This window comes from Scophthalmus maximus, chromosome 5, assembly GCF_022379125.1.
Source record: "Scophthalmus maximus strain ysfricsl-2021 chromosome 5, ASM2237912v1, whole genome shotgun sequence".
In the NCBI taxonomy this organism is placed as follows: domain Eukaryota; kingdom Metazoa; phylum Chordata; class Actinopteri; order Pleuronectiformes; family Scophthalmidae; genus Scophthalmus; species Scophthalmus maximus.
The window spans coordinates 22,919,571-22,937,593 of record NC_061519.1 but is presented as its reverse complement, the minus strand read 5'-3'; the positions used below and the strand labels follow the sequence as shown (position 1 = coordinate 22,937,593).

The 18,023-nt window shown below is 47.4% G+C and overlaps 1 protein-coding gene across 15 annotated transcripts in view; it reads right to left on the bottom strand.

Annotated features, from left to right (window-relative positions):
- The window catches only part of LOC118311348 (receptor-type tyrosine-protein phosphatase mu-like), a 150,274-nt gene that overhangs the window by 49,362 nt on the left and 82,889 nt on the right, over positions 1 to 18,023 (bottom strand). For all 15 annotated transcript variants that reach the window (XM_035635131.2, XM_035635130.2, XM_035635134.2 and 12 more), the window contains exons 10-15: positions 16,528 to 16,729; positions 15,689 to 15,791; positions 6,276 to 6,549; positions 3,702 to 3,738; positions 2,157 to 2,231; positions 406 to 541 (exon numbers count right to left, since the gene is read on the bottom strand). In XM_035635131.2, the coding sequence (XP_035491024.2) occupies positions 406 to 541; positions 2,157 to 2,231; positions 3,702 to 3,738; positions 6,276 to 6,549; positions 15,689 to 15,791; positions 16,528 to 16,729 (827 nt within the window). The remainder of the gene's footprint in view (positions 1 to 405; positions 542 to 2,156; positions 2,232 to 3,701; positions 3,739 to 6,275; positions 6,550 to 15,688; positions 15,792 to 16,527; positions 16,730 to 18,023) is intronic.

Here is an 18,023-nt window from a genome sequence, read left to right as displayed (position 1 = left end):
CCTTCAGCTATGTGGCCATCCTCTTTCCTTTGGAGCCTTTCATCATGTTTTCTTTCTTATCTCTCCACTGCCTCACTCAACACCACGGGCCTCAAAAACATTATTATTTTTTTTTCTTCTCTCCCCCTATTCCCATTCCAATGTCGTTGAAGAGCTGCGCGTTTGTTTGAGGGCGCCGTGGAAAGGGATTAATTTTTCATGGCACACTGTATCTCATGGCTGTAAACAGCCTTAATGGGGCGTATCAACATAATCAAATTAATTATTTACTATGACGCTGACAATACTACTGTTTGAGGGAGGAATATACAAAATGATGCTAGACGGAGTAGAAGCTACGTGCGTGTGGGAACAACCTCGTCCACAAATCTGAATTAGTGTTTCAATTGGTAAAATAAAGCTTACCTTTTCTTCATGAGGAGTACGACTCCTAAGAAGATGATGACGAAGAGGAGGATGCCAGCGATGACCCCTGCGATCTTCACCGTGTGGTCCGTTTGTTTCTCTGGCTCCACCGCATCAGGTTTGTGAGTGGCTGCTCCTGAAGGAAGAAAGAAACCCAAATCCAAATGAACACAGAGATCAAACAAAGACGGCGCAAATCAATTGAGCAGAGTGTGAATCAAACCTAATGACTATTTGCTATTGTTCTACACAAACCAAACAGCCGACGAGAATGCGTCTATTTTTCCAGTACTTCCTCTCATCGATTTGACCGCGCCGAGGAAGGAGGTTGACCAATCAATACGCTGATATTCTCTGGCATTCTGCAGGGCTAAATAGCAACACGCATTTATTGGCTCGGAGTAATGTTTGTTCTGAAAGTAAGAGACTCCCGATTGTCCTGAAGACGCCGCCTTCGGCGCCCCGCGGATCAGGCTGCACTGGGAGCGATAAGCGCGCACCGTCTTTACCCTTGGTTTATCACGTTTGGGGCAAATGGTTGCTGGGCTGCAGGAAAATGTCGGATGCGGGACGGCAAAGATAATACCCGCAAAGATAAAAAAAAAAAAAGAAAAGAAAAAAAAGCCTGAAACAACCAAAACATTAAATATCAGCTCGGGAGGAGATAGCCAACAACGGCAGACACAAAGAGGGAAGGGAGAGGGTTTGGGGGGGGGGGGGGGGGCAGCTTGTTTTAACAGCATCTGCTCTCTGGAAAGTGATAAGAAGCACTTTGAGGACGACAGCGTTGCCGGAATCACAACTGTCCACCTGAACAACACCATTATTCCTTGTCACCGGGGGTAAATTTAGAATGATAAATTGTCGTGTCAGACAGAATCTGTTGCAGCGGCCTTCCTTCACTCCACAAGCGTTGCCATTTCCCCCCGTTATCAAAAAAAGGTAAACATCCATCCCCGCCCGGCTGCTTGTGACATATTGTTCTGGCCCGGGTGCGTCGTTATCAACAGCCGTTCCCTTACTTGGGAATCTGTTTTTTAGGGCGAGGGCGCTGGAGGATTTCCACACATTAAGAATCACGTCCGGACTAATTTCGACCCAATACACCGTCGAGGCTAATCTTGCAGAGCTGCTGTCGGCGGCAGATCTCCATTTGAGCAGCGGAAACTTTAAATTTGCTGCCATAAATCAATGTTTCTCCCCTTCCAGCCTTGGAGAGCTCGAGGATTCACACACAACAAGTAGAAAAATGAGCGGAGTTTTAACAGTTCGACGCGGCACTCGTGCCCAGATCTTCACGACGCGCACTCCAGCGTCCTTTGGTGAGCTTACGGTTGTCACGACTGCAGCAACCGGCACCAACCAGCACTTAATCTCCCAGAAATAATGAGAAATATTCATGAAAGGGGGATTAACTCCTGACGGAAATCTGGAACATTGACACATCAAATGACAATCGCACCTCAAACGGGTCTTTCATGTCCAGTAATACCGGGAAGATAAAGGTAGAGGACAATGTCTGCAAGTCTTTGATTTAATCACACTGATTCTATGCAAATTGCAAGGCAACAAACAAAAACACACACACACACACACGCACACACACATGCAATGTTTCACTTGTTTGGTTTCCTGTTGAGGGAATAGTACAGTAAGTATGGCGGCCACACTGAACACACGGTGGGTAAAACCAGGCTGTGGACGGAATAACTGACGAGGTCAGAGAATGGGCAGAAGGCTACACGTCTGACCTGTTAGTTGGTTGTCACCGGCCGCCGGGACGATGCGGACGTAGGGGGTTGTGAGCTGAGTCACGAGTATGGCGGCTGAGTACAGTCAGTGGATCCAGGAGGGCATGCGGTAGAGAGACAGAGAGAGAGAGAGAGAGAGAGAGAGAGAGAGAGAGAGAGAGAGGGAGAGAGGCCACACTGAAGCTGAAAACAGCCAAACCAACAGTTCCCATCGTCATGCAACATTGAGGCAGAGAAAGAAAACCATTACAGTATTAGAGAGGATTTCACAATTCATTTCCTCAAGTCACAAACATGTTGTTTTTTTTTTTTTATGTCTATTGAGCCCGATGTAGCGCACAACTAGGACTGTCGCCTCGCACCTGTACCGTCTGCCTCCACGGACAAGTCAGGTTGCAGTTTACAACCACGTCTGTCCACATTCCTTAATTTACTTTGAGGGAATTAATCAAAAAAAAAATTGGGGGGAATAATTGGAATTTGAATGTTTAACTTGTGGCCGAAAAAAAACATTTTGTGAGGTCACAGTGACCTTTGCCCATTAAAATCTAGTCAGTTCATCGTTGAGTCCAAGTGAATATTGGTACCAGATATAATGAAATTCCCAAGCATTGGAAGGACAGATGGACGGACAGGCTATGAAAGTGCAGTGAAAACTTCCACGGAATTACAATTAAAAGGTATATTAAGTATATCTTGTTGTGATCAGCTAATTCCTGAGTTTATGTCACATTGAAATTTGACCAAAATTGAATACGTTAATAATTCCACAATTATCCACAAGTAACGTATTAAAGAGGACAAAAACACGTTTTGTGAGGTCACGGTGACCTATGACCACAAAAATCCAATCAATCCACCTGCCAGCTCGAGTGAACATTTGTACCAGCATTTTAAGAAATTCCATCGAGGCGTTACTGAGATATCGCATTCACAAGAGTGGGACGGGCCACGGGGCAGGGGCATAAAAATGTGTCCCCTCAGGTGACAAATTGCTCCCGTGATCCATCCGCTTCTCTCGCGCGCTATTTGACTTTGGGCCTATCGAGCCGTGTAGATGGAGATATCTGGAACTCGGCCAGAGAAAATCCACAGTGAATGCAAACTCCACAATGTACGGGGATCGTCGGTGGCGTGTGACAGGACCCCTCCGCGGCTCGGAGCGGAGTGTGACCGGGGCTCCCTCCGGCCTTATCAATTCTGCTCGCCGGATCAATGGCGCTTAGACCTCATCATCCCTAATGTGTGGAGCAGGACGTACAGGCTGCATAGCTAAGTACCTGCAGCCCTTCGTGGGCACACTTCCCAGTCATGTGGAAAAAGAAATAAATGTTCTTGTGTTGCATTTCAAAAACGGCAACAATCGACCCAAACCTGTTTTTTTTAAATGAACGCAACTGAGACGTGCCTGTCGGTATACATGGATTTCGGTGACTCATTCAAAAACATGTCAATTTCGTTAGGTTTTTTTTTTTTTTTAGACACGACACTCGAGGTGAAACTTGTGGCAAACGGCCTCGTTCGCACGATCTGATCCAGTCCTACCTTTGGTGGCGACTCGGACACAGTCGATTTTGGTCTCCTGCGCAAACACATGAATTAGATGGAGGGAAAAGGGGGGGGGGGGGGGGGGGGGGGGGGGGGGGGAGAGAAAAAGGGATGAGAGATTATTAAAACACACGTGCACCGACGTGAGGACACACTTGCGGCGGCAACAGCACCCATCTATGAACCCGTGGCTTTTTTTTTCTTCTTTTTTTTGCGTGGACGACAACACAGCTCCACCGGTTCCATGCCGCCCCCCCCCCGTCATCTGTTGAGCCCAGCGACTGTGACACAAAACGCAGTTGGCCGAGAGGGCCCATAGCTCAGATTAGTGGTGCTGAGCTGCTGATTTGTCAGCCAACAGCGACCTGTCGGCAGCCTGCGGCTCAAGGTGGTCAGCCACCGTGGAGAGACCAGAGCTCTGTGACAGGCGACGCCAGCCGCGCGGCGTGCGCGGCTCCAGAATGACACGTCGGGGAGCCTCCCTGAATGTGTAACGTAGCCTCGGCTTCTGACAACAGCCCTCAACAACATGAGCAAAAAAGAAGAAAAAAAACCCCACTTCTCTTACTGTTGGCGGAAAAGTTTCTCGTCAACGATGGTCCAGTGAACGGGGAAAAGGACACGGACAGGAACAGGGAAGGCGGTGAGGAGTACGAGACAAAAGGCGTGAGCGCCTGCGTCCCTGGGTTTGACCCGGCCGAGCCGTCCAATGAGCAATGAGCACACATGGACGAGACAAGGCTTGGACGAGGCGGGAGACGGATAAAAGAAAGAAGAAAAAAAAAGGGATCCTGGGCGCATTGCGGCTTCTGAGATGTCACGTGGCGCTTTTATGTTCAAGGCACCACTATTATTTTATTTAAATAAATCTGATAAAGAAAAACCTAGGCGTGGGTTGCACCCCGCCTTCTCCGAGTGCTAATTTTGTTTAAGAGGCCCCAGAATCACTCCAACATCGTTGGGCAGTAATTGAAGATTGCAGATCTATCCGTCGACGGCGACCGTCTAATGAAAGGGAGACTTTGGCCACTGTAAAATCCAAAAAGACGGAATACAGGAACGACGTGAGAAAACGTCTTTCACAGTTTTGCGCCGTGTCAACAAGGGACTCCTTCATTTCGCCTGTGCGAGGAAGAGTGTTGTCAACCAATTCATCCCACTCACCGCCCCCCCCCCCCCCTCCGTAAATGTTCCGCCCGCCGATGCTTTACTCTCAAGAGCAAACCCGCTAATTGCATTCGGCCCTGCCTCACGAGCTCTTTCTATTTCCCCCCCTCGAAAGACGTGCCGGCGTTTCTCAAGGAGGCTGTTTATTGCGATTCTCATTCAAGACCACAGTCGGGCGGCCTGCTCTTGAAGTTGCCACCGAGCTGTCGGCCGCGGCCCCGCGGAGGGAGGGCCCCGCCGAGGGCCACTCGATGACAGAGGGCAGCGACCTGCGCGATCGGTAACCCCGACGTCGCTGTCTGCCTCCCGCACTTAGCCGCCGCTGGGACGACTGCCTCTCCTAAACGCAGCTGATCAGAGGCCTGTCTGGCATTTGGCACCGAGCGCCATCGGAGACGGCAGGAGAGCGAGGGCCCACGGTAGTGGAGGGGAGAAAGAGCATTGTCACCGCGCAGAGCTCTGCATTCCAAGCGTGACCCTGCTGTGGGCTATTAAAGACCGCAGACGGTGCTGATGCCTCGGCCCACCGGAATACTGACGCATTCATCAGAGGCCACATGCAATTGTGCAGTTGTTTGCGAGTGTGCACAGTTGAGGACAAGTCGTGACTTTGAAAGTCGCTGCATCACTGTTCGTTCACAACGCGCGACCGACTGGCGACAGGAGGTCGCGCACCCCGCGACCTTTCACCAGCAGAAAACCTCGACTAGTACGTCTGGTCTCCTGAAAACATAAATACATCGACTCCTCTAGCTCCACGTTGTTGTCTGACCTCAACTCACGGCTGTTTTGCAAACCTCCGTACTGACTGAGTTGTCACAAACTCTGACTGGATTTCCAGCAGCCTGGGAATCTGTCCGGAGTCGGTGGCGCGTCGGGCGAGCCTCTTGAACTTTGACGCGTTCGACACGTAGCGACTTGCCGACCGAGCCGCCGATTTGGTTTCCACTCTGGGGCTTTTGTCGGCAAGTTGGAAACATTCGTTTGCGAGCGACAAAAAAACCGTGTAGTGTGAACCAGGCCTCAGTGTGTTGAGTCGGGGAGTCCCGTTCCTGTCCCTTCGGTCACCTTGTCACTAGATTTGTCAGTGGGCCTTTCATTCTCATTGAACCCAACACAATTTGTCTAAAATGAAGAGGCATGGTTTGACAGAGAAGTATGTTACAATAAAAAATAACAAAGAAATGAAAAAATAAATACAGTTTGGAATGAAAAAAGGCCATTTCTGTATTTCTAGATTTTTTTTTGCCCTTCATAGTAAAATAAAAAAAAATAAAAATGGAAATACTCACGTAAAGCACATGAACCTCCAAAAAGTACTGAAGTAGAACATTGTGTAAATGTACCGTTAAGAGAACACAACACTGGCGAGCGGAATAGAATCAAATCTTCAGATGCACCCACCCCATTGGCCGTGCTGACAGCCTGGTAATAGATGCTGTAGCTCTTCTGGGGCAGCAGCGGCGCGTTCCAGTAGCCGTTGTAGGTCTTGTTGTCCCCCACGGTGAAGGGCTGGGGCGAGTGGATGCCAGCGGCCGGGAACTGCGCGCTGAAGTAGTACTGGGAGTTGAGGAGCGTGGCGTTCTGGAAGTGAATGGGAACTGGGTAGCAGCGCAGGATCTCCGCCGTGCCTCTTGCTCTGCGTGGACGTTCCTCCTCCACCACCACCTGGTAGGCGCTGCCAAACACAGGGACACCAACCGATGGGTTGCAAACAGGAAGTCATGGAACACTGTGCCGAGCGATGCGGGCAATCTTTTCAGTGTTGCCGGGTGTAATCGGCTTCTTTACGGAAAGGCGCAGACGTGAAGGCTGCAAATCTACAAACATCGAAGCTCCACGTCTAATTCTATATTTAGATGTGAGATAGAAGTTGCTTAACATTTTTTACCCTGTATGTGACCATGTGCTGCTCCTCTCAAGCACAGGAGTCATTTTGAAAATATTTATCCCATTTCTTTTGGCATACCCAAGATGGAGATGAATAATTGATTAGCCTACAAAGTGTTAGACACGGAGTGAAGCAAGTGAAAACTTCTCCGGATAATATCAGAGGACTTTGTTGACTGAGCTGTACAAAATGATGAACAGTCTGAGTAAAAAAATGTTCTTCAGTAGGAAACGGTTAATGAGGTGTACCCATATTAATACACGCTGTGGTCTGAAGAAAACTCATCTTTCGCCAATGAACAAAAACAAATTGATTTTTAAATAAGTGACTGAGTGAGAATACAGCGCCGGAGAAACGAGCGGTGACAGGGGGCCGGGGTCCTGGCGCTATTCGCTTCTCCATCATTCAACAACGGGGGGGAAAAATAAATAAAAAAGGGTCAACGGCTCTTTTTCAATTTCCTCCCCCTCCGAGGCCTTGTGTTTAAAGCTCCATCAGAACCGCGGCCCCCTGCGCCTCTGACAGAGATGACTTTGTCTCTCCGAGGCCGCCGGGCCACTTAGCTTGCGGGGGGGGGGGGGCTGTCTCATAGACGGTCACGTTAGTATGCGTCTCGCGTCCACCTGTTAAATCTATTGAGTCGCTGAGTGACAGAGAGTCCGTTTACAGCCGCCCGCGGGGAATAACCAGCCGTGATTGGGCGACGAGTTATTATTCGCGGGAGACGGAGCGGCGACGCGCCGCTCAACGAATGAAGGCGCGAACAAACGCGTGCTCTGGCCCTCGAGAGACGATTTTTTTTTACCGATTTTAGAACCGATTTGTTTTTTTCCATAACCGGGTGATGAGCTTATTTGAATCGTCGCCGTATTTAAACGTTCACCTGCAGCGTTGGCGGCACCGTGGCGCCATGCCTGAAGACGTTGCGATCACTTTCTTTGTTGCGTGTTGTAGGTTCACGGCTACTGGACAAGATCTCATCAGAGCGCAGTTTGACACCGCTCTCCAACTTCCCGCCCCATGACCGCGTGCGTCGGCGCGGTCGGGAGCTCACGGGGGAACCATGCGCGCCACGCCGCTCGCAGTCTCACGCATCCATGACAGTTCGATGTTAGAATAGAAGAGTTTTTCTATTCGCCTTCCGACGAAACAACAGCGGATATGGACAATGATTCAGAGCCAGAGGAGGAGTCTTGTGCTCGAAACGTCACCAAAGGCCAAATGAGAATTCCTAACAGGAACTTCTAGGTGTGTGCTTCTTCTTCTCCTCTTTTCAAACGTATGTGACATTTTGTTGCTACAACACGTATCTTCTTTTCAATTAAAACTAAAGTTTTTCGTTTACCACCTGTATAATTCTAACCTTTTCCCAAATGTAGGCGGGAACTTGGCCACAAACAGAACGTGTAACAACAAGCATTTTGTTAATTGCCTTCATCAAAGTTGTGTGAGCCTCTCCTTGAAATATTCTACTACTTTACCATTAAAAAACAAACGACAAACATTTTTTCAGGAAATCAGAAATTAAACCTTTGACTGTAGAATTAAGATGTTACCAGTTAAGGACATACATTCCCAACATGAGTGTTCATGTGTTCTTCATGAGTTTGCCACCTCGTGAGTATAGTTTGAGTCATTGCGAATCCATGTAATCATCCATAGAAATGTACCATGCCATATACGGAAAGATGACAGTGGGCAGGATTTAGAGCTTGGATGACCATGAACATTTTCTCTTGGCCCACATTATCAGAACAAGCAGAACAACAACAACAACAACAACAAAAAGAATCATCGTCTGAAAAAATCTGCACAGTGTTGGCTGTTCTCTTCAGCCGAATCGTGGCAGAACAAACAGCCCTGGAGATGATCAATCGTTCCCCGCGGTTGGTACCGGATGATTAAGTGTCCCCTTATGTGTACAGCATCTGCTCTTTAACCCCGTAGTTTATCATAAGGTGCCTGCAGTCGCATTGGAACCCCCCCCCCCACCCCTCTGCTTCGAGCGGGTGCGTCCCGATCCCTCGGAGCTCTCCTGTTTAGTGTTGGGTCGGGGAAAGCGATGAAATATTAAATCCTGCGGCGAGTGTGCGGCAGAAAAACGGCCTCTAATTACTGTTCCCCCACTGAGAGCAGGGGTCAAAGGGCAGGTGGAGACAGTACGTGGGGGCCACTTAAGTAGCTGCAGAGCGGCGGCGAGATGAGTGAAGAGGCCGCGTGGACGCCTCAGTCAATACACTGTGGATATGATGGCAGCTATGACGGGGCGGTGCTGTAGTAGAAAAATGATAACTGCTGTCAATCATATACTATTCAGGCTTTGTCGGACCAACAACAAAGACTGTCAATGTCTAAATTTCTATTCTTGAGTTAAAAAAACATGTCGCATGAATTATGGTCTCAATAAGCCACAATGATACTGTCTTCACATCGCTGTAGAAATGTGCAGCCACTCGTCTCCTGCCCATATTGGTGCTTGATATTCCGAATCAATCTGCAGATAGAGAAATAAAAACAAAAGCTCCCCCCAAAGCCCCGGGTGGCTGCTTATGATATGATGATGCGGCTGTGCCACGACTCGGTGACAGACTCCGTATGAATGGGACCGGCTTCTTTTCTCCTCAGGCAAAATACCAAGTGCCAAAGGCAATGAGGCTCCGAGGGTAAGAACCCTTGTAATGTGGAGATATTACACAGAATGTTCTCCGCAGCAACAAACTTGACGCTGGATAAATAAAAAAATGTACGATTTAAATGATGGAGATGTGCTAAATGACAGAGACAATAATACACAGCTTACCGAGCAAGTTGAAGTCTTTTAAGATATTAAAGAAGCACACTCCCTGGGTGTTTGAAAAACATACTATTTCCACTTCCTTCCACCTGATTACAAAATGTAAAAACTGACTCATGTTGGCCATTTGAAGATTTATTATTTTCCCCCCCGTAATCACTGCCGTCATGCTAATTTGCCAATGAGCAGCTGACACCTTGTCACCTCACGCCGAGTTCACAATTTACAGTATGAGTCATTTTGACGAGACCAGAGTCATTTAGTCACATTTGTGATTTAATGTGACACGAGTGAGCAACGGGAAGAAAACAACAAATAACAGCTGAACAACAATCGCTTGATCGCGAGAACCAAAAAAAAAATCCTTTAAAGCGCCGCGCTTCATTTGATCTGCTGCAACCAGAGAATTGTAAGATACTTTCATATTGATGATTTTCCATTGATGGTGGAAGAACACAGATCACTAACTGAAGCAAAACTAGAAATATTGTGACACAATTCAAAACATATACTCAATCTCTGTATTTAAATGTAAAAGTATTAGCAACAAAAAAGCATTAAAATGCAGAATGACCTATGTCAGTGTTATGTAATATACTATGCACGATCATTATTATAGATGCATTACTATGTAAGCAGAATGTTAATGTCGTAGCTGGTCAAGGGGTCGCTGATTTACATTGCTTATTAATATGGTGCGGTAGTTTATAAAAATCCATATTTGGTATTATTAATCATGTATTTTTTTATGTAAAAACATATTCTCAAAAGTAACTGACTATTGAACATATATAGTGAAGAAAAGGGACTTTTTCTCCAATGTGCTGAAGCTGAATTCCTAAAAGTTGGGGGGGAAAAAAGTTAACTTAAACTTCTGCATTTCAGTAAAACACTACTCTCCTGCGCGCTTCCAATGTGCGACGTGGCCCATAAAACCTGTTCTATTAGCAATGATCTTGCCAGTCAGTGATGCTGCCGGGGCAAATAATGAAGAAGTTGAGCAAAAACGTGAGCTTCTTGTCCCGGTAAGAGCCGAAAGGAACTTCCCAAACATCAGTCTAAAAAAAATAAATAAGGCAGATCGGAGGGGATAAAGCGCAACGGCGCACATCACCCTCGCCTGTTAAAGGTGCGTAATGGTGCTTGATTTCAAAACCCTCTCTGCCCGAGCGGAAGACGGGGAGACACAGCAGAGGATGGCCGTTAACGGAGGTCTACGGGAAGGGGCCGGCGGGGCAGACCAGTGTTGCTGCAGCGGTGCCGCAAACCTGAGCTGACACCAATTAGGCCTCCTCCAGCCTCGCTGCCCGATGGATTTGGGCTCTGCCGCCATGTGACGCCGACCAATTATGGCGGATTGACTGGGAATCGACTGGATCGTGACCTGAAACTCAGATTTATTTTGTGGCGTGGGCCGACCGGGGGAGAACTCCGGGCGCTTTGAGCAGACGAGGGGAAAAGGGGGTACGGGGAGCATTTCAATCAATGTCTCCCTCTAATGCTAATCGGCCGGCTCTGTGTGCACTCTGCGTCTGATTTAAGAGCGGTTGTAAGTAACACACTTCGCCCGACCCAGCATCCGTCCTCCTCCCTCCGCCTGTATACCCTCGCCCTATATTTCCCCGGCGTCCGCGGAGCTATAAAGCAAACAAATTGGAAGGTGCCGTAGATTACGTTTTGCCGTGAAAAAAAAAAGCGTCGGGTTGTGTCACATTTATGCACAGCCATTAGCGCCTGTAATTCCGTGATCAAAGAAAGTTGGTCGCTTTTTTCTTCTTCTTCTCTTTTCTACAGAAGTGTAGAGAATCACTTAACTGATTTCATGGCCGTGGCCGAGTACACATAATTTGGTGCCACAGGGCGGAAACAACAGTGGAACTCCAGTTTCCTCGCACCACTGGAAAGTGCTGGATTTTAAAGCGTTTTCTGTTTATGTACTGTACGTGTGTGTGTTCGTGTGTGTGTTCGTGTGTGTGTGTGTGTTCGTGTGTGTGTGTGTGCTTGCTCAAGGCAAAGGTTAAGGCAGGGAAAAAGAGAGAGAAGGGCTGCTTTGGTGGCTTGAATGATAAGGAGAGCATCTCCAATCATTTATTTCTGCAGAGGCATGTGCAAACATTTATTTTGACGCTGCGGAGCGAGGGGGCGTATTCTGGCCCCCGACGAGGGGCCGTTGCAAAACATTACTTTAACGCGACACGACTGATAGACAGTTCACTAATCCTCTTAAAGGAACAGTGTCCCCCTCTGTGGCGAAAAAACTGTTCCCGGCTACGCGTGTCGTCCCCGGAGATTAGAAGCCAAATCCTAGCTGGAAATGTTACACTGATTAGCTATTACAAAAATATGAAGAAAAAAAATGAATAAAATCATCTGCTTCCTTCAGCAGTGACAGCGTCTGCCCAGATCCATCAGACATATAGGAGGCGACTTCTGCACGACCGGGAGACGCCGCAGTGAAACGGACCTTTGCCTTGTCTTGCCTCTTTCCTGAGTCGGCACTATCGTGTCATCTTGCAGCGCGCGCGCTCCCCTTCCTGTATTACAGCGAAACATCTGCTCTCTGAAACTCGAATGTCTGGAGCTCTATTACCTCCCAAACCCAATCAGCGTGCAAAGATTGCCTGATCAAATCAGGCTCCGTGCTGCTCTGCTCTGCTCTGCGGGGCCGTGGATCGGCGTTCCCCCCTGTCAAATCTCGATTTCATCGGGGCTTTCAAAACTGATTTCATAAAGTGTTTTCCGTTTAAAAACAAAAAAAAAAAACAAGACAAAGAGCTCCCCACCACTCCAGAACAGCGACGGCTACTTCTGCAGCATCTCACTCTGGTGTGAAATTCAAGTCCTGTGGTTGACGAGATGCAAAACATATCAGTGGATTGAAGTTTGTTTTCTTTTACTACAGGGACTCGAGGCCCAGAACATTTAGGAAACCATCTCTTCAATGATGTGAGAGAGTCACGTTGGCTCCAACGATCTGCCTTCGCTCCGTAGCCGTTGCCAACGCGTCTGACAATGCGCATCACGCTGCCATTCGTGGACACCGGGGGCATGATTGGGGCGTGATTGCGTAAAACAGGAAGCAGATTGTCTACTCTGCAGTGGGTCACGGAAAATATCACAAGCGAGAAAGTGGGGAAGAGCAAGAGCAGCGATTTCTCGGACCGGTCACGCGGCAGAATTAGTACGCAGAACCGAGCAGGACGCAAATGCGGGCGACTGCGCCATCGTCTCCATTGCCCGTCCATACGACAGCGCGGCCCCCCGAAGGTTTCAAACCAAATCGGGGCGGGCAGCGTTTCAAAACACCTCTGTTTCAGCCGCTTGCCAGACGCAGAAGCAGTGTGGTCGGCAGGCGCAAAGGCCGCAGCAGTGACGCGTTTCAAAAAAAGAAAATGTAGTAATGTGGAAAAGAGATTAGAGACGTTGTTGTCGGGGAATTCAGATTTATCAATGTCGGCCCGACCCCAGTGGTCTCGCTCGGCGTCGCTGAACGGGTGCTGCCTCGCAGTCCCCTTAAACTCTCCGAGGCGTCGCGTGTCACCCGAGGCGGAGGGGGGCGAGCACCTTCAAAGGAACTGCCACGTCCCGTCCCGGGGGGCTGCGTTCGCAATCTCCCCCGCTTGCTGCCCTCCCGCCACCTCTTTCTTCTCTTTTTTTTTACAAAATTCATATTTTTTGTCTCCAGACATCGGGGGGGGGGGGGGGAGCTTTCTGTCCCGTGAGACGGGAGGACGGGTGAGGAGGTGGGGGGGGGGTTCAACCTCCAGAGTTCAGCCGCGGCCGAGGCTCTGGCGCGATCAAAGGAGGCCTCGATCGGTCGCGAGGGCGCTGACGAACGCTGAGGATGAACTTGAAAGACTTAGAAACACTTAATGTCTGCATCAAAACACGCTATTTTTTCTCTTTATTTAACAAGCGCTCTGCGTCTGAAAGGAAAAAGGACTACGTTGTGGAGCAATTGCACACGGTTAGCGCCTCGGCTCCGTCGAACAGAATGGAGTTTTGCATCTCCGCGGACAAATCTCCCTCATCTGCTCCTGAGGTGGGCATGCGTTCCGACAATAAACAAACGGGCGCGCTAATTAACGGCGGCTCCAATTCGAGCCGCTCTGTTAATTACGATTGGGGGGCTGGTAATTAGCGCGCTGAAGGAGCGGCGGCCTGCGTGAGGCCTTCTGAATTGGACCGATGGCTCCGTCTTCTCCTGCTCAGGCCTCTCTCCCAGATCGGTGCCAGCGGGCCCGCGTGGTGAACGGGGGCGGACCAGCCCGACCACGGATCCGCCAAGGCCGTTATCTTTAAAAGGACGCCGATGCGTCGGTAGTGGGAAATTGAGTTTTACAGCGAGCACAAGTGTTTCTCGCCGCTCGCTCGACGGAGTCAACCCGCTCTCTCTCTCTCGGGGTCCCCGGTGGCAGAGAAGCGCAAGCTGTCATGGGCCGACGACATAAAACTGGTAATAGCATATTTCATAAAATAGACCCTTTTAGAAAAAACATTGGAATGGCCCATTCAACTGGCACTGCTGACTCCCACTGTAGAAGGGATGCGGAGAGATGTTTCTTCTCGCATATTCACTAAATTAACACTTCTTCTTTTTACTCTGCGAACACGGAGCTACCGTATCAGACGAGCGCCAGCGAATGGACTTGCACCAGACTACTAATCAAATATTGCCATGAACCAGGAAGAACCCTCAGATCCTCTGGTTCTTCTCTCTTAGCTGTTCCACAAGGAAGAACGAAACTTCTCTCTGAGAGGAGAGGAAATGTTGGTATTTTCTTTAAACGTAAATTAAAAAACCCCACTCGTGAAGTGTTTGATAATGTTATGGATTTATTATTTATATCTACTTTTAATCACTATTGATGTTATGTTAATGTTGCTCATTATTATTTATTGCATATTTAACTTTATTGACCTTTTACTATACTATCATTTATTTTGTGTCGTACTTTGTGTACTATTGCTGTTTTTATGGCTTGTTATTATTTTTTTCATTTCTATATATCTTTAATTTTCTACACTTTCCCATTTTATATTGTTGTCTTTGGAATTACTGATTCTTTTGATGCATTTGTCTCTAAATCAGAGTATTTATTCACTTTTAACATGTTTCACCTATGTTTTGACAATCACCTATAAAGCCCTGTGAATTTAATTTGCCAGGTTCTATATGAATACATTTTGATTGATTGATACTATTAGGGAGCCACAAGAGATGCTCTTAACATCTTGAAATTCTGGTAATTTTGCTTATTTGCTGCTTTGCAGAGAGCTAAGAAGAAGAAGAACGACATCAAACTCATGCAAAAAATCGTCATTGCACCACACAGATTCTCCAAGTCTCTGGACCGGAGGGATGAAAACCTCAACCTTTCAAAAGGTTTTCTGCTCATTTGGTGTTTTGGTGAGAGCGCCGTCTCACACGTTGGTCCAAGATCTCCCGTAGGTGTTCCCATTGGGTTTGAGATCTGGGGGCCGTGAACGCCATCGCAGATGATTCACGTCATTTCCATACTCGCTTGTGCGTTATGACCGGGAGCATTGTCACAAAGGAAGACAACTGACCCCCACACTGACCAACAGAGAGGCGATCGAGCCGGCACAGTGACTGATGCTGAAGCTGGCAGCCGCCTTCAGGACACCGACATCCGGGACTTTTAGCCCAACAACGTGGCGTTTAACCCGAACAGCTGTACCGCTTCCCCTAATAATGACGAGCAGAAGCAGCAACCCGCCGGCAGGACCCCCCCCCACCCCCCGGAAGCCCGTGGTGGGGTTGAGCCGCCCCGGCACATAAAAGACACGTAAAGGCGAGAGATCCTGAAGTCGGCCTTTTCGCTGCGCGGGAGCTTTGTTCTCATCTTCAAAGCCTTCGCTGGATCAAAATCCACAAACAAATACGGCTCCGCAGAATTTGATACATACAGTAAGATACTGGATTCCCTGGCAACTTCTCCTTAACCGCGGGGGCATTGACAAACACGGGCTCTTTTGATATTATTTTTTGTTGCTGCTGCTGCTGCTGCTGATGGTGGTTCCTGGTGTTTTAATATATAATATAATATGGTGTTTTGTTGTTGTTGTTTTTTTTAGTCTGCGCTGTGCATCATTAATGTGGGCGCCTACCTCACTGGGGCACCTCTGCTCTGCGCGGGCTTCAGCAGCACAGTCACTGTGCTGTCTGTCTGGTTCAGAGACGTCTCCTGGTCGTACGCCGGCATGGAGGGAGCTGAGGAGAAGAAGAAGAAGAAGAAGAAGAAAAAAACAAAGCGGAGGTTTAACAACGCCGCGCGGCAAAAGTAACGCGGCTCAGACGCCTGGTGACTCATTCAGCTCGGCGAATGGAGTGAAAAGAAAAAGCAATCCCAGTTTTTCTCGCTTTAACGCTGAGCACTTTTTTATTTTTTCTTTGCCTTTAGAGCAGCATCATTTAATCATTAAGTACATCAATAACAGAAGAGAGGCTGCCACAAACGTTCAGAATCTGGCTGAAGGACACAACGGTGCACACACATCAGTAGTAAAAACTGTGAAGAGTAAGACAAATTACAAGCTTGCCTCAAAAGTCATCATCTAAATCAATCAGTAGTTTCCATTATGTACAACCAGCCATGGCTAATGGAGACTAAATGTACAATTCGCTTGGGACCAATCAGGGACTTTTTATTCCCTATATGCCAGAAAGAAAGTAGCATAGATTCAAAACACCAAGCTGCGTCAGTGACAGAGGACCCCCGATATTTAAGTTCATATGTTACAGGAAAGTTTTTGGTGTTTCTTTAAATGTCTGGTATTTGCACTTTGACAGGATTTATCCTTTTGGGGGAAAAAAAAAGAAAAAGGATGATCTCAATAATGTCAAACCAGCAACTTTGCTTGAGCTACTAGCCCATTACATTCCATTCACACATTTGACCATACTTATTCAACGTCATGCGCCACGCGGCGGTTTGACCCCGACCGACCTGAAATCTTGGTGGTGAACTGGGTGATGACGGGGGGGCCGTAGCCCTTGGCTGTGCTGGCGCGCAGGGTGAAGGAGTACGTGGAGCCCGGGTAGAGGCCAGTGAACGTGTGGGTGGTCTCGTTGCCCAGCTTCACCACCTTCCCACTCTGGTTGGAGAGGTCCAGCTCGGGGTCAAAGGAGCTCACCGCCTTGTAGGAGATCTAGGGGAACAGAGAAAGAAATTAACATTCTGGCGGTGGCCTCTGGCATGTCCACACGTTGAGCTCTCGTCGGCGGGGACGGATTTGTATTCATACAATCAAAATACTTTATGATGGAGAAGCTTTTTCCTCACTGCACTACTTAGTAAGTCGGAAATTCCATTAAGCGATTCAGAAAGTCTAGTGTTGTACTTCTTATTGAGTACATCTTATTTTTTATACACCTGTACAAAGGACTGAACCCAATTCAATAATCCAGGAAATGTGTCTGAAAAATATATTTCCTATACTGCTTTATAATCCCCAGAGATTACATATAAAACACCAACTGATGTTTAATCAATGTTAAATTCATTGTTTCATCCCACAAAACTCTGCATATTAGAGATACCTTCATTCGTCCTAAACAAAACCAAAAAAGTGTCATATTAGAACCATATCTTCTAGAATTTATATTTATTTAAGACTGATTTGCAAAAAATTGAATGTGCAGAAAACATTATGTTGTTCAAAGTACATCCCTTATCAACATAATAAGGAAGCGCTGTAATTAAAATTCTGAACCTATATGTAAAGTGTATAATAATATATAATAAGAATATTTGCTCATAATGTATATTTAGACGAAGCGCATTGAGTCAAGGGAAAGATCCTGGTCTTATACATGATAGAAATACTATAATACCAATTCAATAATCTTCCTGTTAAGTTTTCCTTTAATTGCTAGAAATAGATTAGTCCAGAGTACGTTTTTATCAGTATTGGATTATGGTGATGCATCGTTATCCCTTTTGAGGAAACTGGATGTTGTTTATCACTCTGCCTTGAGGTTTGTCACTGGTGCACCCGCAAGAAACCATCACTGTAAGCTGTATGAAATGGTTCAATGGACATCACTTCATCTTAGCAGGGAAACCCATACCCTAGTTTTTATTGCAAAAGCGTTAATGGGAAAAAAGCCACAACACATATGCAGTCTGCTGACACTTTGACGGTAACACATACAGTACCCGCCCATCAGTCAAACGTCTTCTCCAGCCTCCAACCACACACCACATCGAGGAATGAGCTGCAACACATTCTGAACTTGGACGCCTTGCCTTCGATAGACACGTTTCGAAATCTGCTCACCTCAGTCTTGATGCTTTTAATTGTATCTACGTGTTGCATTGTGTGTCAATGTCATCTGTCTTTGTATGTCTCTGTGTATGGAACTTTTTTTATTTTCATTTGCTGCAATCTTGACCAGGACTCCCTGGGAGAAGAGATATTGTACCTCAATGGGACCTTCCTG